This window comes from Sphaerodactylus townsendi, linkage group LG03 (assembly GCF_021028975.2).
Source record: "Sphaerodactylus townsendi isolate TG3544 linkage group LG03, MPM_Stown_v2.3, whole genome shotgun sequence".
Classification (NCBI taxonomy): domain Eukaryota; kingdom Metazoa; phylum Chordata; class Lepidosauria; order Squamata; family Sphaerodactylidae; genus Sphaerodactylus; species Sphaerodactylus townsendi.
The window spans coordinates 84,587,300-84,608,939 of record NC_059427.1 but is presented as its reverse complement, the minus strand read 5'-3'; the positions used below and the strand labels follow the sequence as shown (position 1 = coordinate 84,608,939).

At 41.7% G+C, this 21,640-nt stretch overlaps 1 protein-coding gene across 2 annotated transcripts in view; it reads right to left on the bottom strand.

The window, feature by feature from the left end:
• Window positions 1-19,579, bottom strand: part of KLHL3 (kelch like family member 3) — a 58,033-nt gene extending 38,454 nt beyond the window's left edge. For both annotated transcript variants that reach the window (XM_048490007.1, XM_048490008.1), the window contains exons 1-2: window positions 19,265-19,579; window positions 5,065-5,175 (exon numbers count right to left, since the gene is read on the bottom strand). In XM_048490007.1, the coding sequence (XP_048345964.1) occupies window positions 5,065-5,175; window positions 19,265-19,278 (125 nt within the window). In that variant the 5' untranslated portion in view covers window positions 19,279-19,579. The remainder of the gene's footprint in view (window positions 1-5,064; window positions 5,176-19,264) is intronic.
• Between the last annotated feature and the right edge of the window lie 2,061 nt (window positions 19,580-21,640).

Genomic DNA, 21,640 nt, shown 5'->3' with positions numbered 1-21,640 from the left:
GCAATTGTTAAGCTAGAAGCACCAAACTTTCAGGGTATCTTTAGGAGTTTCTCCTAATGATACCACCCAGGTTTGGTGAAGTTTGGTTCAGGGAGTCCAAAGCTATGGACCCTCAAAGGTGTAGCCCCCATCTCCTATTAGCTCCCATTGGAAACAATGGGGGGATGGGGCACCCCCTTTGGGAGTCCATAGCTTTGGACCCCCTGGACCAAACTTCACAAAACCTGGGTGGTATCAATAAGAGACTCTCCTGATAGTACACCCCAGGTTTGGTGAAGTTTGGTTCAGGATGTTTAAAGTTATGGACCCTCAAAGATGTAGCCTTCATCTTCTATTAGCTCCCATTGAAAACAATGGAGGATGGGGCACCCCTTTTGGGAGTCCATAACTTTGTACTCCCTGAACCAAACCTCACCAAACCCGGCTAGTATCATCAGGAGAGTCCCCCAAACAATCCCTGAAAGATTGGTGCTGCTAGCCCAAACAATGCGCCCCCTGCAAGCCAAAAACCAAAAAAGCACTAAAATGTTTTAAAAACCTACAAATGGAGGAGCGGAGCTTTGGACATGAATGGGGGGGTTCAAACCCGAGAACCCCCCCTTACCTACGTCCATGGCAGGCAGTAGAACTCACTATTTATACAACCTTATTCCTCCCTCTCTCTCTGTCAAACCAACTTCCGTTCTCACAGGTCTCCATTTGTCATACAACATAATATTGCCAAGGAGCACTGCCTTGGCCAAAGGCAACCATTTCCAGAATCTCACACAAATGCCACTATATTTAATTCTATAACAATTCAACAGCAGTAGCAGATTGCTAAGAATCCATCATCTGTAAGTACCCAAATAAAGAGGCAAAAGAGGCTTAGGGGCAACTGTTGTCTGCTATGTTTAAAAGTGCAGTATGCACAAGGCAAACCATTAGCATCCACTGAGAAAGCTGCTCTGTCACTCTTCCATTATCCCCTATTTGCACACAAAAGGATTCATCTAATGTATATCAACCTACGCATGTTATACATAACTGAACTACCCAAGTGCTCAGGCATACACATAGTTTTATGATGACTTCCTCATGACTGTGCCAGCAGAAGGGAAAGCTCTTTCTAGTTTACCAGAACAAGGAATTAATAGGATGATTCCTATTTCCCCACAGAATTCTAGAGCCCTTTAGATATTACAGCAGATATTACAGTGTTGGGACCACTGTCCTTTGCCATGACCCCCCAGAACTGCTGTAATATTTAAAGTCCTACCCCCATCTGGGTGGAACAACCCGCATGTCTTTACGAGGCTAACATCCTCCAGCCAGGATTATTGACAGCCATTCGATGGTAATGATAATGCTTGATAGGACCCATCCACATGGCAACAACATTACAAGCAATGCAATGAGATAAATCTATGGCTGTTTCAACAGTATTACTATATCATCTAAAGAGATAAAGTAAGAGAATGCCACTCTCTTGTAGCAATGTTACAATCACCTTCCCCTGAATAATAAAAATACATTCAAATTTGGAATATTTGAAGAAGTTCCAGCTAAATGTAAGCACTTTAGTCACGCTGCCCTATTGCATTTAATCAGAATGAGGTCCCACTGTGCTTTCAGAATATCACTCAACTATTTGCATGGGTAACATACTTGCACAAAGCCATGTCTGAATTATACCATAAGCATAAAAAACTCAAAAACCTTCACTTGACCTTGCCCACTTTCTAAAAGGAGCTGGCAGGTGTCAGAAAAGACCTCAGTCCCTGAGCCCCATGTTGGAGATTGCTGCTCTAATAGATCCAGTGGTGGGGTTCAAATAATTTAACAACTGGTTGTTTATAAGCACCATTTTAACAACCGGTTCTGCCGAAGTGGTGCGAACCGGCTGAATCCCACCACTGAATAGACCCAAAGCCAGACCTGGGCATTATACGGCCCGCGGGCCACATCCGGCCTGCTGGATGACCCTGACTGGCCCCCTGCTGTGCTGGGGAGAAAGGCGTCTTTGAAAGCCCCACAGAAGCCGGTTGCCTTGGCTGCCAGGTTCTGTGGGGTTTTCAAAAGCGCCTCGCCCCCCTGCCTTTTGGCCCAGCCCTCCACAATATTTTCTGTTTCTTATGCGGCCCCATGGAAAAAATAATTGCCCACCCCTGCCCAAAGCCCTCTGATGCTTTGGTGTGGTTTTGCCTCATTTCCTGAGTCACAGAGCAGGCAGCAGCACAATGTGGGGAAGACAAGCGAGAGTGTAGGTCTGACTATGCGATAGCCAAGGCAGCAGACCCACCAGTTCAATATTCCCTTCTGAAGTCACAAAAAACAGAAAGCTAGTTTCCACTGTGCATAGATTAAAGTAGCTCCATTCTACCAAGGTAACATTCACAAGGTCACAGCTCCCACTTCACACACATTGATCACACTCATTGAGGCTGGAAACTTTAGTTAAATTCTTCCAAAGAACATTTAATAGCTGAAGGGGTAACTCCCTTGCCAATCGGTTAGAGTACATCTAGCTTTTTTCAACTTCTTTTAAACAAATGTAGGAACTCTCATTAAAGAATAAAAATCTACCGTTTGTGAAAACATAAAAGGTTTTAAAGTATGCCAGATGTTAACTAACTGATGTTGTGAAATCATCCACAAGCTCACTAATAATGAGGTATGTACATATCCATAAATGCAACATTTAAATGGACACAGTCAACCCCTTATTTAGCAATGTCATTTTGATCTATTTAAATAACTAAGCCTCTACAGAGAGACTCATCTTCAAGAAAAAGCAAAATAACATTTTTACTTTTTGCAGAAGCAAGGAAAAATATCCCTGCCCTGATATGTAATGTACTCTTTTGTTGTATTTCCAAGATGTCTGTATACAAAGATTTTATGTGTGGGTTAGCATGTACATATTTTGCACAATCCAGACAGACATGCATATGTACATAAGCATACAATTGGTTATATGAAATCACATTAAGCAGCGGTTACCTTTTTAATACATTTTCAGACCATATCATATACTGTCAACACTGCCCCATGATAAACAATACATATTGGACAGGTAAACAAACAGATGTAATTCTATGGAAAGACTACATGTGAATTCAACCAAATAAGACTTTCTTAATCACAAAAGTGAACATTAGTTCTTGTACAGCAATTGTTTACATACATCACATCCTGCTCTTCCACTGCATCATATGATATGAACTCATGCAGTGATTTGGGTCTGCCCAACCAGCCCTGTCAACCAAGCTTCTTCTTTGCCAGGTAAAGACATCAATAGCAAGAGCAAGGTTTTTTTAAGTAGCAACTCCAATGCTTTGGATCGGCAGCCAGGAGATATACAGAACGCACCTTTATTGCAAGAGCTTTGTGGGGCTTGCCAAGTAGTCCTTTCGATAGGTGGGGTTATTTTAGAAATTTCCTTCAGCTTCATTATCAGGTGTTCTGTTGGCGTATCAGTTTCTTTACATTGTCTTGATTTGACTGTCATGTTTATCATCCGTGATTGATCACAAGCCTGCTTAACCCAGGCAGGGTATAAATTCAAAAAATAAATATGGGCTGAGCAACACTTCATGATCCCTAAACACAAAACACTCTTCTCGCCTATTACTACAAAAATGCTCCAGAATGATGTAGCAGAAGGCACGATGGAGTGTTCTCCAAGCTAACATGAACATTTTAATTGGTCTGTAGGAGGGCTGGCAGTCAAACAGATTAGATGGCACCCTGGCAGTTTTTTTTTCTCTCTCTGTAGTTAGGTGTAGGTGTGATATTCCATTGTTGTTTTTTAAATCAGTTCCCATGCTGGAAACTTTGATTGTGTGGAGATTTGTGCCAAGTTAAAAGAAAAGAAAGTACACTGAAGCCACAGAGGACAGCTTATCTTTCTAGAAAAAATACTTTTAAAGAAGCTAGTGAGAGTGAGGTTTTGTTTGTTTTGAACCAAGTAACAACAGTCAGATGTACCTGGTGGAAAATGCAAGTCATTAAGTTGATAATAGTTCTCTTTCTTTCTATTAAATGACCTGTAAGCCATTGTGATTTGAACCAAAAGCATTCGTCCAGTGTGGTGCGGTGGTTATGAGTGCCAGACTAAGATCTAGGAGACCTAGGATTGAATCTCCACTCTGCTATGGAAACTTGCTAGATGAGTGGTTCTCAACCTTCCTAATGCTGCGACCCTTTAATGCAGTTCCTCATGTTGTGGTGACCCCCAACCTTAACATTTATCCATTTTACAGATGGAGAACACTGATGCAGAGAGTCTTAGACGACCCCGGTGAAAGGGTCATTCGACCCCCATAGGGGTCCCTACCCACAAGTTGAGAACCGCTGTGAGCCAATCACAAACCCCTCAGCCTAACCTTCCTTAGGGTTGTCATCAGGATAAAATTGAGGAGAGAGAGTAAGCTGTTTTGGTCCCAACTGAGGAAAGGGGTGAGATATAAATGAACAAACTAAATAAAATAAAATATATGCCACTTAAACAGAAAGTCCAGATGGCTCACAATAAAAACTTAAACATAAAACACAGCGCACAAAATGAATGTGAATACTCGCAGAAGACAAATGGTAAAAACCAGACAGAACAAAGGCGAGGTCAAAAATCTCTAATAAGCTTAACATGGGGAGGGGGTGGGACCTAACACAATGCAAAGGGACTCAGCAAAAATACTCCACATAACCTGACCCAAATGCCATCAGGAACTAGAAGTACTGGGAGCAGAACTCTGGCTCAGTTCAAGTATTTTCTTTGTAAGTTGCTTGCCATTCCCCTATGGTGACCTCAATGTCATAACAGTGAAGTTCTGCAGCAGGGGAGTCATCTGAACCACAAAAAGTCCTTTCCACACCAACTTCAGCCACCCTAATGAAGAGGCACTACAGATATGGAAAACAAATACCCATGTGATATGAAACTTTAAATGCTACTGGAACAATGCTTTAACAGGCCTTTTGTTGCTATTTTTAAAGTAAAACTCAAACTTGAATGCCAGCCAGCTCCAAGTAACAAGTGTGTGATGTGTGTAAGAGGATGCAAACATAATCCAAAAGAAGTACCTCCTTAATTCATTCATGACTTTGAACGCCTTTCCCATGTGACAAGGATTGATGGTCACTGTTCGGTCCTTATCTCCAGCTGCTTCAGGTGGTTCAGGGGACCTCTTGATGCTAGAGACAAGAAGGAAAAGCAATAAACATTTATCAATTTTATTTTATTCTCTCAAGATCTAGAAACAGACTGACAAAATATGACAGAACAGTACAAAACCACAATCTCAATCATGCCATCCATCTCAAATGTTCAGAGTTTTATTTGGCACAAGCAGCTGTTCATACCACATTTGTAAACTGTAACTGGAATACACTTTTAAGATTTCAACTATGCTGAAGTACATGCCTTCTATGAAACTATGTGAAATATGTGCTAGGAATACTTGAGTAAGTTCTTTGCCAAGATCAGTATTTGCAAACACCAGACACAGATTTGTAAAATCTACATTAGACCCACAGATATAGTTCTAACCACTTCCAAAAAATTAAGATAAAATTATATTATCTTAGATTTAAAATGCAAGAGCATAACCACATTGGATTTACCACTAATCCATTTGCAGCAGCCAAAATGCATTGTTTTGTTAATTCAGAGCCTCCTTGCAAACAGGCCAGAGAACAAATTTGCATTACAAGAAAGCAAGGACCACAGTTTTTATTACAAGTGCCTTCGGTGTCCTGACTGCCCAACCCTCCTCTCCGCTCCTCCCCACCCACCCCCAACACATGGCTCAGACAAAAGAAGCTATAGCTGGTTGTGATTTCTAAATCATTAACCATGCTTTATTTCATCCCTATACATCAGGATTAACACTGGGGCTTTCCCCACTGACAGAGTTGAACTGGTTTCTACCTAGGTTCATCTCAGTGAATCCCCACTGCCACCGAGCTCAACATTGTTTTGCCTCAGTTCCCCCCCCCCCCCCAGAACTGCGACATCCTTGTCGCAGTTATGAACTGCACTTTTCTGCCGGAACAAGGTCGATACTGCTTCGAAGTGGGGAAGCATCGAAACGACACCTCATCCATTCAACCAGTCACGAGCCGCTTTTGTAGCATGCGCAGAACAGGAGAGTCGTGGCGGGCAGAAAGCGCATGTAACTGTAAACTGTAAAAACTGTTAAAAAAAAAAGAACGCTCCCGTTTCCCACCATAACACAAGCGCCAATCACAATTGAGGAGCGAAACAGGCACCAAGATGATCCCGCCCACTTAGCTCGGTTCCAGGGGGCCAACTCAGTTGCTGTGAGGACAGCCTGGAATCGCGCTCCACTGAAGGGAACCAAGTCAACCTTAGCTCCCTTCTGTAGTGGGGAAAGCCTCACTGAATGGTTTGGAACCCTGGTTTGTACACAAACAATACCTTTTGGGTTGGAAGCAATGACAAACCTTACCCAATATTTCAGGGCTGTGTGAATTGGACTTTGGTTGGAACGTACACCGTGTTTAATTCAAAATGCATGAAGTCACTTTGATTGAAAATATTTTCTTAATCCAAAAGATTGTCTAAAGGCAATACCATTCCTCTACACAGCCCAGAAACAAACATAAAATCTTGCCAAACCAGTTACCTCACTAAACAAAAAATACATTGAGCTGAAGCACCAACTCAGTCATATGTAAACATTTCCTCAAAGAAGAAGCCTAACAGAACCATTTCCTAAAGAGAGAGGCCTCATTTAAATAAGATGCCAATCAACAAAGGATATACCCATGTGGATTCATTCTTGTTTGACCCTTGTCACAGTTAAATGGGTCACCTTGCCTTTCTTGGCAAGATCATTGAATCAGGAATCTGTGGCCAGCGGGTGAAGTAGCCATAGGGCACTAAGCAGGGGATTTTACATTTCCACTGGCCTTCAACTGGCAGCATATCTCTGTTGTGGCAAAGCTGCAGATGGAGGCAAGTGCCTCCACGATCACTGTTGGTAAGTCACTGTTACACAAAATGCCACACTGAGAATTAAATATATTGATTGGTAAGTTTTTCATCAATGCGGCCCCATCTGTAGACACTTAAATCTAAAGACTGGAGCCATAAACAAACAGACAGATCTTTCAACAGACCTATAAAATGCCCCAGGTTTGTAGAAATATCTGAAATCCTTAAAAAATATACATGGGGGGAGGTTTAAAACAGAAAGCACAAAATCTAAAGTTAAAAATGAGCTATTTGTAAAGAAACACTCTCACAAAGTTAGACATCAAGTAATCATCATAATAGTAAACACACTGAACCAGTCATCAGTATATCATCATGTACATTACAGTGTGTATTCCTAGAAGACAAAATTTAGCATGTTAAAACAATATACTCTTGAATAGGTTTAAATAGGCTTGCTGGAATTATCAGTCAGAATTATCATTATCTAATTCTGCAGATTTCCTGATATAAAATAATTGGACCCATTTCAAAAGAGAAATATTTCATAGGAGTGTTTTTCTTCCCTTAGCAATCCCTGAAATTTTTATTGGAAAAATAATTCTAAGTATTTAGGAAAAAAACATTTGTCCCAAAACTTCCCAGTTGTTTTTCAAACTTGCATATATTTAGCTGCAGCACCTCAACTCTTTTGCTCCCTCCATCGAATGCAAGCTTTTAATTTTCCCATATGAATTAATGGCACTCATTCAGTTACATAAGAAAAAGTAAAGAGATGCTTTCAAGCTAAAGCTGTATGCCATTTTCCAACATCAATCCTGTTGTTCTCCAATTGCACAGTTCTCTTCTATGCTCACTCTTAAGCATGTTGTTAAACATAAGGGCCTGCAGCTCAAGACCCTTTGAGATCACCGGTATACCTAATGGCTATCAGAACCAATTCAATATCCAAGCAGATGCCTGGGTCACCAAACAAGAAGGGGGCGCACAAACAGACTGGGAGGTGGCAAATGTTGTGACAAGCGCTGGCTGGCACTTTTTACCAGACCTGCACCACTCTTGTCTGGGAAGAACACAGGCTATAGAGATGCTGCATCCTCCTTGAGAGTCAGTAAAAGCAGCAAAGGAGGAGGCATATCCAACCATTACTTGTGCCAGCATTGGACTGAGTACCTCTGCAGCCCATCTTGGGGATAACACAGGCAGCCTGAAAGAAGGTATGATCCCCATACATGTCACCATCGGGCTCCACATATTGGAGCCTGGAGGGCATGAGAAGAGGTATGGCAAAATATGGTTGGCACCAGGGTAGCTTACCACTCTAAACAGATTATCAAGCAATCTTCAGAACCTTTTCTACTACACAGAAAGGGGTCTTCACCATCCATTGGTTCCCACAGAATGTTTCAAAAGAAACTTCCTCCCCTTCATTTAAATCAGTAACATAGAACCTGGAAAGTACAGTGATTACCATTTGAAAATACTTCTACCAAACTGGAAAAGGTAGTCTTTGGTCAGTGCTAAACAAGACTCAGGCAATGAAAGTGAATAGTCTTGTGGAGTTTTTTGGTATGCGAGAGGATTTTGGAAAGAGTTTGGAAATTGGAGCTGGTATTTAGGATTTTGTGGGGGTAGAAGCCAGCAGTTAAAAGAAAAGAGGAAGAATGACACACCAGAGATGGGCAGCAAGTGACATTTTTAGAAACCAACCTTGGTTTATGCTATTGTCCATCATCTTTTTGATGAAAAATCACAGGCATCTGCTGAATGAATTTGGCCCTGCAACTCATTTGATGCCCCAGCTCTATAGTGTGATGGAAGACTGGCACAAAAGGAAGGGCACCTGGTTTTCAGAGGGAAAGAAAATCAGCTTGCATTCTGTATTTTTAATGCTTTGAAACCATCAAGCACCATTTATTTCTTACTGTGCACTTTTTCCTTCTGCTGCCAACCTAATTATTCACAGAACCTGCACAAATATACCTTGCCTTGCAAGGGTTTCATTAAAGCCAATGCACAAAACATTTCTTCTTGATCCCTGTTGGTATACCCAAAAGTTGCAATTTGAAAACCAACATGCTGGGTGCCATTTGTACACTGCTAAACACAAGCCTTCCTGTTTCAAAAAGACTGCCACCTCCAACACCAGAAAGCCTAAGCAACAGCCAAGCTAATTTCCAACCTTGGCTGATGCAAAGATGCAACAGCATCAGTCAGAGAGACAGGCTGGAAAAAGGCAAGACCAGAACAGTACATCATGCAGAGATGTAGCCATCAGCATTCTCTGTGGGTGGGTACATTTAATTAGTTGTTTCTCTCTCACACTATGGTGCTTTGGCACACAATTTGGAAATTATTGTAATGTTTGGTTCAGAAATACAGTATGCTTTGAACGTGAAGTTTTTTTTCTCAAGGGGATGACTTGCTAGCTGTATGCTCTCTATTTTACCAACCAGTGAGAAGTTTCGGGACAGTACTCCCAAGATGATCCCTTTCAACTGAGACAGTACTGGAGCCTTATTGTGTTTCTGCAATATTTGCTATATTTACAAATGTAAAGGCAACGCATTCACAGGGGCAAAAAGGCACTCCTCAACAGCTGCAAATTCATTACCCCACACTGGATCCTCAGAGAGATCCTGCACTCCCCATGGATTTCACCCTTCAGCCAACACACAACTGTCTATTTTTCTCTTCCTGCCCTTGAAATTCTGCCGCTTCTTCATACATACATACATTCCCTCAGGGTCCAACAGTTATTGGGATATCTCCTCACAACAATTAGTGCCCATTAAAGGAAATATCAGTTGACAATTGGCCGTTAACTAAAGAATGGTCACCCTGCAGCAATGACATAATTATTGTAGAACAAGCCCATGTTCCCCATACACATACACTCATTTTTTCTGCAAACCCACATATATGGTTCTGTCACTCTTGTTACTTCCTTACATTGTACACAACACACTGTGCCCCATTAGCCTCACTGGATGTCTTAACAACAGTTTACCTTCTCTCTTGGGTCCCAATAAAGGTTTGAAGGAAGTAAAAACTTAGTTGATAAAGGACGGGAACACACTTACCTCAGACCAAATGAAAGTGTCTTAAATTCACATAAAAACTTTTGTCTATAAGTTTGTCTATAAGTTTAAACTTTAAAAAAAATTGTCTATAAGTTTTATGAGGATCATGTTACATTCAGGACTGTCAATCTTTCAGGTTAACACAGTAATTCAATTCTGCTCCAGAGCACAGACACACAATGGAATTTCCACACTTCTGAAAACGGTATTGGATTTGTTAAGCTGAGGTAACCTACACCTACAAAACTCTGAAGAATCTATTACTGTACTCTTGGAGATGTTATAATACAATAAAATATTATGATAATCAAAAGCAGGTATAATGCTGGACAAGTGCAGTCCAGGAAGTTTGGCAAAAAGATTTCTTGACAGTCAAAAGAAAACACAGTTCATTTCCAGGAAGTTTCTCAAGGGTTTTGCTTTTGTTCTGTGGAGGGGGGGGTGGGAACAGAAAAAAGATGCTGCTTACAAACAGAAAGAACAGTGTTGCCATTAAAAACGATCTGGATCAGCTCTCAGGAGTTCTCACTGCTTGCCCATCATGAAGAGGGGATAAGCCTTTTTTTCCAGAGTGATAACTGCCTATTCTACTTTCTACAAACCCGTGAGTTTTGTACCGCTACCCATAACCCAGAGCATATTATGGCTGCTCAGCTCCCAACTTGTATCACACCTGAGTTGTTCAAGTGCAGAAACTGATGGCAGCCAGAGATGGCTTTCCTGTTTGAAGAAGTCTTGACCTCATCCTGACTCAAGAGAGAGGCTAAATAGTGAAGAACCATCAGATTTTATGGAAACAAGAACCACTTCACCTGACATCTGTTCAATAGTTACTGTCTTCCACCTTAGTGACTATACACTGTTAGTGTTCAAACTCTTCAGCAAATATACTAAGTAGATTTCTTGCCCAGTACAGTGAAACAGGATGCAGCAGTCCAATGAACTGATGTTGTTTGAGGCAGGTTATCACAACGACAGTCTGAAGAGTACGATCGAAGTAAGGCAAAGGTGTAACATTTAAAGTGATTCTGCCAATATAACTGCCTGCTCACTGGCCCCATCGTTTAAGAGTGAAAGTATCAGAGTGAACTGTTAGACTTTGGAAAAATCATAGCTGCAATTACCTCTTGCACTGCATGTGAAAAGCTAGTTATTTCCAGTGTCAGTCATTTTGACATGAGGAAAGTTGCTCTACACAAACATGAAGAGAGACACAGACCCACAAGCATCAAATGTGGCTTCTACAGGCTACCACTTGAGAACCCTGATCAGAACTACCAGAATACCTGTGCCTGGGCTTTGTTACTGGGAAGAAGTTCAAATTAATATTGACTTGGGACCGAAGAAGGAACAATTTCATGAAAATGTTTATCAGAACTGAATCCTCAGTAATTCCAGCGGTCATTCTGAAATGTCTGGAAAGCAATTTAGAATTATTAACAGGAAGTACTAAATCCATCTTTAGCAACTTCAACATATAGATAAACCTGACTTGCATCATCTCATGTCCAATATGCAATCCTTGAATTATTTTGAAGAGAAAAATGATTGTCAAACCAGCAGTAGAAAAAAGGGGTGGTGGTGGAAATACTCCAAAAAGTAATGGAAAAGCCAGCATATTGGGGGTGGGGGGAAAGTAACTACTACTGTTACAAAAATCAAACCTCAAGAATATTCAGCTCAGTATTACTTTAGATACACAACTGTTCATGATGTAGCCATGAAACTTAGCAAGGAGAAGATTAAGGCCTCACTATGCTTTCCTGAATGTACTAATTGCAGAACTGGGTCATTTTGGGGAGAAAACAGAAAATAACACTGTGCGATATAGAACGGGCTTTCCAAAATTTCAAAGACATATTAACTTACTTTTACTATCAATTAGAAAGGAACTTAAGCAGTGGCTAGACAACAGCAAAATGGCTGCAATAGTGATTGCTTGGCAGCAAAAAGAGATGAGGAAGTATGGCTTTCGAAAGATAAAGCAACTGAATACACTCCACCAATGACAAACACCTTGCAAGGGCACTCTCCTATGTGCCAGCCACAAGACTGCTTGCATGGGAGACAACCACCAGGCGACCGACCACACATGACCAAAAGAGCCCCGCGCAGGCCAACTCAGAAGCCAGCCTGCATGGAGGTGGGGGACGAGGCTTAGCAGAGTGTGGCTGCGGCACCCGACTGGGCCGCCTGCTGCCGCTGAGCCCCGCCCCTGGCCTCCATGCAGGGTGGCTTTTGCCCTCACCAGGTCCTGCCAGCCTGCATGGAGGACGTGGGGACTTGGCCTACCCGAAGGCCGGGGCGAGCTCAGCAGTGGGCAGACTCGCCCCCTGAGCCCTGCCCCCCCGGCCTCCATGCAGGCCGACTTTTGCCGTCCCCAGGCCCTGCCAGCCTGCACAGAGGATGGAGGGTCTCAGCCTGCACAGAGGGTGGGGGGCTCAGCAGCAGGCGGCCCCGATATGCCTCTGTTACTCTTCCATGGGTTCAGGTCTGTTTTCATGAATTGATTCACCCTAGATGCATTTAAAACAGCTCTGGAAACTGTTTCTGCTAAAAGAATCAACTGCCAGTGCACAAATCTGCATCCCCACATAGGTCAGAATTAGCAAGGAATTTATGTTATGTTGTGTAAATGCACTACAACAATACACACATGCACCTCATTACAGATGTGACTGCTGCAGCCACATTAAGGCTACTCATTTTATTTCTTGTTTCCGCTGTTGGCAATGTTCACAACTATTTATTCAAAATCCATCACCTGAGTAGCCATTTTGGAAAATGCTATCATACCCAAAGTAGTACCAACCAAGAATGGGCATGTCATTATCAATTATATTTATAGCTCCATAATATTACCAGAAAGGGCAAAATAACTGGGATGGCAATATATTCAGTGTGTGAGTGCACATGTGCGTGCGGTCAATCAGCTTTTACTTATTTATTTTATTTGTACGCTGCCCTTCCTTTCATGGGCTCAGGACTCATTTGCAGGACCAATCTTTTCCTTCAGAACTTCTAATCAATAGCTAATCAATATTCTAATCAATTATTCAACCACTGCAAAGGACAGAATTCTCAAATTAGAAACACTATTAAAATTATTTCAGAAATTATTTTAGCTGATTTGATTTCCCTTCTTTTGCTATTAAAATCAACAATTTCCCTTTAACTCCCTAGAAAAGCTGTGTTTCTAGTATCTTGACAATCTCACTTACCTGTTGTTATGATGCCTCTAACATAATAATGAGTAAAAACAGTCAAGTCAACATGCTTTAGGTAAACTAACACTAGCTAGCATGGTGGTTAAGAGTGGCAAACTCTAACCTCGAGAGACAGGTTTGATTCCCCACTCCTCCACATGAGTGGCAGACTCTAATCTAGAGAACTGAATGTGTTTCCCCTGCTTTTACACATGAAGCTGGGTGGCCTTGGGCTAGACACAGTTTGTTCAGACCTCACTCAGCCTCATCTACCTCACAAGGTATCTGTTGCAGGAAGAAGAAGGGAAGGAATTTGTAAGCCACTTTGTGACTCCTTTAGGAGAGAAAAGTGAGCTATAAATACAAATTATTATTATTCTAGCAGCCACTAAGATCCCCAACAAAAAGAATGAAGCTTTTATTGTTGTATCATCTAGGTGAGAAGAATTGTTTCATTCTGACATGCAAAAAATCCTCTGTGGTTTATACCACATTAGAAGAATGAAGATGAGAGTAACTCTAGCAACTGATTTCTAGGTAAGGACATACTATGAATAAACTTTCATTTTGGTTTTCTTTCTGGTCAGCAGATATAATTAACGTACAAATCTTGGCTCCTGCCCCCTCTCTAGTTAAATCTGGCTTAATGTATCTTAACCCCATTAATTTACCCACTCCTTGCAATGGATAAAACTAAAAGATGTCAGGCAGAGGTGCTTTCCATGCAAGCTTTCAATTAAATCACATGTACAATTTGAACTCGGTGAAGTTCTATAGTCACAAATCTTCCCTTTAAAAGCAATGAAGTCTCTTCCTGATTAACATCAAGCAGCATAAAGCAGTCATGTTTACCAGACTGCCTATCCACATCTAACTGTCTGATACAGGATGGGGCAAAGCAAGCTATTTGCCTTGAAGAAATGTGTCACCTTCTACTAAGGATCAAGGCTGCTATGAACATAATATTGTCCTGCCACAGGTGCCATTGTCTAATACACACTACAGCACAGCAGCTTCTACACTTTGGAAACCAGAAACATTTTTTAATTCAAGTGATCTAGGCCTTGTAAATCTTCGTTCCTCTCTCTTTGTCACTTCCACTTGAAAGACTGTCCCTGCCCTGAGAAATTTACAAGCCTTTTTTTTTTGCTCTTCAAGTGCCACCAAAGAGCCAAGAGATGAAACAGGAAATCCTTAATTTGAATCTCTACCATGAACTTACTTAGACAAGCCACCTTTTCCTCATCTCAGTCCCCCTGTCCCTACCACACAGTGCACAATTAGAGGAAGAGGATGGAAATAACAATAATAATAGCCTACCTTTCAGAACTTCTGCAAGCCTTATAATAAGAGAATATATCTGAAGTGTTCTGAATTGCAAAGCTAAATAAATGCTAAATATTATTATATTATTTATGTTATGTTAATGGCACTGCAGAAGAAACAACTTCTGTTAGGAATCCTGCCTTCAGGCGACTTTGCTCAGCTCTGCTGCAAAATGAGGATGCATAAAGTACTGGAGTTTCTAAAGCTTCTTTCCATCTCCTAGTTACTACCTGAAAGGAAATGAATGTATCACTTCAGTTCATCCCACCTTTTCTTCTAATTTAAACATGTTCCAGTTCCATTTATTTCCCACAAACTAGAACAGGAAAAACCTGGCATGTTTACTCAAAACTACATCTCCTTCATAAGCACGTTTAGGATTCCAGCCTATACTCATAAGCCCATTAAAACTACCTAGGATATCAGAAACCCTCAAAATGTTGAAGACTCCAAGCTTTAAATCTGGTAAGGGTTTGTTCACTCTCTCCCTTCTAGCACTTTTTATAATTTACAGTTTTCACAAATTTCGTGTTTATAATTCACTGTAGTCATTCCCAATCTAGGGTATGTATACATCCATGGGTGCACACCAGAGCATTGGTGGGGAGGGGGGTTACATGAAAAAATTATGTAATGAGTTTGCTAATATGGAGGTACACTTTTAGAGAAATGGGTTACCAAGGGAGCAAAAAAAGGTTGCAAACCACTGATTCATTGGATTTTAAGAGATGGACTTTGTGAAAGTGCTATTAGATGTTACCCCCTGATCTCAAACTTCATACGCATACAATTTAAAAGTTTACTTCTAATAGACTCTCCCCCGCAGGAATAATCCAGAGACCAGGGACTCCATTCTTCACAGCCTCCTAACTGGTAGTAACATCAGCAAAGCAGACCAAGGCCCATGAAGAATTTCAAAACAAATACCTAATCAAGACCACCAATACACAACAAGTGACACTACTGACTGTGATTCTGCAACCACTGCCTTCAATAAAAGTGTATGCATTTCCCAGCACATTGTCAATAGACTGGAACATGCTGCCATGATTCTGCAATAATCCCTAGCTGAAAGTCAGCTCACTCAGCCAAGTTTTTATCGCTCTCTGACCAACAGTACAGAAGAAGAGAGATCATTCTGCAACACCCACATTCTTGAAAAAGTGCCCCCAGGCTATGAATCTGAGCCAGCAAATCTTTCCTCTCTATGGTGTGATCTATTGATCCACAGGTCTTTCCCACTGAATCACCACCAGGTAGATGTGCAACAATTATATGAAAAGGCCCTGGTAAGATCCAGGTTGGTAAGATCCAGGCCCTGGTAAGATCCAGGTTGGACTAATATACTCCAAGAAAGACCACCTCGGAAGAGTGGTGGAAAGTGATACAAAATACTGTGGCCAGATTACTAGCCAGAGTTTGCAAAAAGGAAAATATTATTCCATTTAATCTATAGTGGCTGCCTATTTATTTATATTCCCAACTCAAAGAGTTCATGCTGACCCTCAAAGCCCCAAATAGTGTGGGGGAAGAATGAAAGAACATTACTTACCAGATATATCTGCTTAGCCCCTTATATGTGAAACACTGCCACATGCCCCTGCACCACCAAGACAAAGCTAGTTGGAACATATGACAAGGCCTTTTCAGGGCTGGCAATACAGAACACCCTCTCTTGGAAGTCATCTTCATCATTACTTAGTTCTACAAGTGGTTTAGGAAAGGTCTTCACCTTTTTTTAGATGGTCACATTTAATTTCTCTGCCCTCACCTTCTTTCGTGTTGTTAACTCCTGTAATTATTTTTTATTGCTCAGGTATGTTTGTTGAGGTTATTCATTTTAAATGTCGCTTAATGGTGTTATAATATGTTGTAATCCACATGGAAAGTGTTTTAAACTGGGGAAAATTCCACTGATTTAAATGGGAACTATTCCCAATTAACATTACAGACTTAAAGTAATACTGGAAGCAGAGCTCCTTTACACCACCTGACCATAACCAGTGGCAGGTGTAAAGTGGATAACTTTATGTCTTGTGTGTCTACTTATCTATGTCTTGCGTGTCTACCTGTGTGTCTACCACATTCATGTGTAGCAAAGCCTGAAAGTTCTTTTTTTTCCCCCTTACATTACTTTTGTTCAAAATGTCAAAAGGAAGTAGTCAGCATATCCTGTTTTCAAGACAGTAAAACTGCTGGAATTTGTTTTGGTCATTACTTCAATCTGTTTGAGCCCTAACACAATGAAGCTGTGTTCAAGCCACACAAGAAAAGAAATCATTTGCACTTTGCCTAACAGGAAACACTGATGAGACTTCCAACTACAGTGTATTTGTTAACATAATAAAACACCCATAGTTCAGCATCACAGAAACTACAAGTGGACAATCCAATCCAAAAGGCAAGGCTCTATTACGATGCATCAGTCCTGTTATTATTGTTGCTTGCCTTGTCATCTGTCATAAGTTTCAGGTCACTGATTTTTTTTCTTGTTCTTGCTTTAAAGGATCAATATGTAATATCTTGACAGTGGATCTGTAAATGTTTTACATTCTAATTAGTTTAAGTGCCTTGGTAACTTCGAGCATGAGGCAATTAAGATTTAAAAGATTTGAAATAAACCACCAGAAACAGAATATACAAGAGGGGAAATTGCACTTTGTAATGTTTCAGCGAATGCCAGCTCACAGTTGAACTGTAAATACCAATTCACTATCCTTTTCTGTATAGTTAAGTATAACAGATTTCTAGAAAGTAATAGGGATTATCATGGGAGAGCAGTATACCAAGTGATCAATCACTGCAATAGTCCAATTATATCAAATCCTACTGTAAATTATCCTGAGAGATATAATTTGGCTATGACTGTCTATGTTTAATTACATCCAGGATGGACTACTGCATTGCATTCTACGTGGGGAAACTTTGATAAACTGCTTAGAAGTTTCAGATGGTGCGAAATACCCCAGTGAAGTTGCTTGCAGCAGGCATATGTTTATTACACCAATGTTAAAAGAGTTTCCTTAATCCTAATTTTCTTCTGCGCACTGTTCAACAGACTTGTTATAACCTATGAAGCCCTATATGGTCTCACACCCAAGTATCTGAAAGAGCATACTCTCACAGTTATGATCTTTGTCAGAGGCCCTGCTTGGTGTGCCCACAGGCTGGAATGGGCTCCTCAAAAACAGGTTTCTTACTCCCAGTAATGGCATCCAGATTATGGAGCCTCCTCCTCATGAAAGCTCACCTTTCACACTTATTGCAAAAGACAAAAAATGATACATAGAGAAAGAGAGCTGAGAACGAACAACCCTGCATTACGGTAGAATATCGGTGTGAGCCATTGTGGAACATTTTGACAGAAAGGCAGAAAACAAGTATGTCAAACAATAATACTGCACAATCAAAGAGATGACATAAAGATGAGAACATCAAGAAGCCACAGGCATCTCATGTGCAGCCACTACCTGACTGCCTGATCATTGAAATATTCCCAACCACAAATCCCAAGATAATTCAGTCAGCAGCTGTGGCCGAGAAAATCCCAGGTGCAAGAATAGCTTCTGGCACCCTACACCAGGAAAGCAAATTGCATGAATCAACCCTGTGTTACTTTAGTAAAATTCGAATGTGTTTCCATAGCAACCTTTTGGACTACTCCCACACATACACTTCCTGCACTTTTGAAATCCATTAAGCCTGTAACAAGTTAGCCTTTCACCTATGTTACTGCTATGCCAAGGAACCAAACAGGCATGTGTCTGTGGATTAGAAAGTGAATTCCACCATGGAGAAGGATCAGTTAGAAGTCCATACTCACTCTCATACTGTAACATATGACCAGGGATGCCTGCCTCCAGGTGATGCCTGGGGATCCCCCAGAATTACAGCTCATCTCCAGACTACAGATGTCACTTCCCCTGGAGAAAATGTATGTTTTGGAGAATGGACTTTGTGGCATTGAAGCCCACTGACGTCCCTGTCCTCCACAGGATCCATCACCAAACCTCTCGGAGTTCCCTAACCTGGATATGGTAACCCTACCCCCACATCGCCCATCAGTGGCCATGGGACAACTGGCCACCCTACCAGTTGGCCACCACTCCGTGCTCACAAGTAAGTTCACCTTTCTAGTAAGGTAACTCAGAATAAGCTTTCCAGAAGTTGTCCCAGTGAAAAAGCAGTGTTTGCTCAAACGGTTGCCTGTTGACATAAAGTTCCTGCAAGCTACAAACAACTGCAGGGAATCCCGGGTCAGATGCTGACAAAAGGATTTTCAATTATAAAACCCCACAGAGAGAGAAACGGAAAGAGGGAGGGTGAGACTTTTAAACAGAGGCCACCGGAGACAGGAAGTGGAGGGATAATCCATGGAACTGATGAAGGGGGGCTGCCTGGTGAATGAGCCACACCGAACGGGCGGCAACACGCAAACACACACCCCAACAAGAGCATGACAGCCGTCGAGTGTGCAGGGGCTGGACTGGGGGAGGCAGCCGTCGGGGCCCGTGACTGGGAAAGCTACGTAGATAATACTCCGCGTCGCCGGGAAGATTACAGCTAACTTCAGGGGGATGCTAACGAATCAAGCGAAGCTGTCTTCCTCGCTAGCAGAATGCCCTGTCATCTCCTCCACGCAAACACAAAGGCGCCGGCACTCTTCCAGTAGCGCCCCAACACACACACACACCTCGATCACAACAAACCTTTCGTCGTCCATTGTGCGTAGCCGGAGAGGAGCTTGAACTCTGCATGCACCCTCGTCTTCAGTCCTCAGGCTGTGCCCCTGGTTTTCCCCCCGTTCGTCCGGATCTGGGTGCAGCAAGCTGGGCGAATTAATCAGCGCCTGTGATTCAGCATGGCTGCAATCGGATTCCCCCTGTAGCTCCGCAGCGCGGCTTCCTCTTCACTCCTTCCTAAAGCAGCAGCAGCAGCAGCAGCAGCTTAACGTAGCAGCAGCACGCTCCTTACCCAGAGCTCCCCGCTGCCGCTCTTGCCCCAGCCTCGGCAGCCCACTCCCTTCTCGCTCTTTCCTCCTCCTCCTCCACTCCCTCCAAGCTTGCTACTCCGTCTCCTGGCAACAGCAGCTGTGGGCATAGGTACACTGCGCCGCCCCAGCTGCTGTGTTTGTACAGTGCATCCTTTTAGGCTGTCTAAAGAACACACACCAACAGGGAACTAGCAAAAATTGCAAAGCAAAGGACTCTTGGGCTCAGAACTGGCAGTTTCCCAAATGTTTATTGGATTCCTATCCCAGCCCTATCCACAATATAGCAATATTGTGGTAGCGATATACTTAATACATACATCTTGAAAAGTTACATGATGCAGCACCAGTATAAAAGTCTTCAGAGCTTGGATCTGGGCTTTCAGGTAGGCCTGCCTTTCAGACAGATGTGCTGTTAGTGTACAATGTTAGGGAGGATAGACACCATGCCTCTTGGGTCTCTTTGCAGACATACTAGCAGGAGTAGCAGGATGCTGAGGCACAGTCACTCAGTGTTTAGAATTCATTTTTTATGACAGTTTCAGAGATGCACTTTGTCCTGCAACACTCTGAACTTGCAAGTTAGGCACAGGCCGCCTCTGCAGGAGTGGGGTCATAACTCCAGCACTTCCTGTCATGCTGTACTGATACATGAGTGTGATGTCATGTGACTTCCTGTCACATGGTAGCAGTTCATTGTGACAAGGCAAGGATAAATACAAGAACAAGATACAGACTAGCCAGAACAACCACAAACTGAAGTAACATTATACCTTGGCTACACAATATATTAAGCATCACACAGGTAGTGCAACAAGTGACATGTGAATTTCATGTCCATGTGAAGAAATAGCCCTTCCCACCATGCAAATAGACAATATATAAGAAAATAGTTCTGTATTTTCAATTCAGATGGTTTCTTTTTTGGTTTCTTTTTTGTTCATTTGTGAAAAGCAATTATATCCATTTCCTCAGTGTGGCTCTTCGTAATCTTGTACACATTTCTACAGGATCATCCTCCCACTGATATAATTCATGTTCATCATTGTGACCCATACTGCCACAGGTTAAAGCTGGGTACCTGCTCTCAAAAGGATAAAGACTGATACATTAGAACAAAAATATTTAGGAAAAACTTAATACTGTAAGTGTTGCTAGGAAAAATAAAAAATAAATACCACAGAAAATACTAAGCACTCCGGTCTAATTTTTATTAAAACAAACTTTTCCCCCCATTTTAGAGAAGAGAGCTTCCATTTAAAGAATTTTTAAAAACTGGCTTTAAAAGTGAGCTAATATGCCCCCAAAAGTAACAGTATTCGAAACTTTATTCACTTTCCTATTCCAGCTCTGCTCCCCCATGTGGAATCCACAGGTTTGTACAGAGTGGGACTGTACCGCTTCCTTGGGTTGCTGCAGCCCACTGAACCACCTCCATTTTTTTTCCTGGGGATTTATTATTTATCCAATTGTGCTTCTTCTGAAGGATTGGCTAAGTGCTCCCGCTGAAATTTAGCTAATAGTCATAAAAACATTTATGAAATTATGTATTTTTAAATATTCAGTATCCGCTATGATTGGATTCTTAAGCATATCTGTTAGGATTCATATCTCTCTGAACTCAGTGGGAGCTGCAAGAAAACATACTAAGGATTACGTTCCTGGTGCCAACTAACTCTAAAACTATTCATGATGGCCTGGACAGCCAAGGTAAGTATTAGAATCAGTTTTTCATTGCAGAAATCATACTCAGAAATTAATGCACTTATGAACTTGTTTGCATGGAGTATTATTACTGAAGAATGCTCTTCCTCCTCCTCCTGGCACTTTTCCTAGATATTCCCCATTCTATTCTAAATGGACCTACATACCTGCAGGACCATCTTTTCTGAAGTTTTCTGCTGTGACAGCTGCAATTATCTGAGCAAAACCTTTTGAACATGCCACCCGACAAAATTGGCAACTTTCTATTAATGCACATTCTCTGTGCTGGCTCTGACATTATTGTTACCAACTAGCTTAACTGCACACATACTTATTGAACTCACACATCACAAAGTAGGGCCTGAGTATGTGTGTGTTACGCTGATCCAAT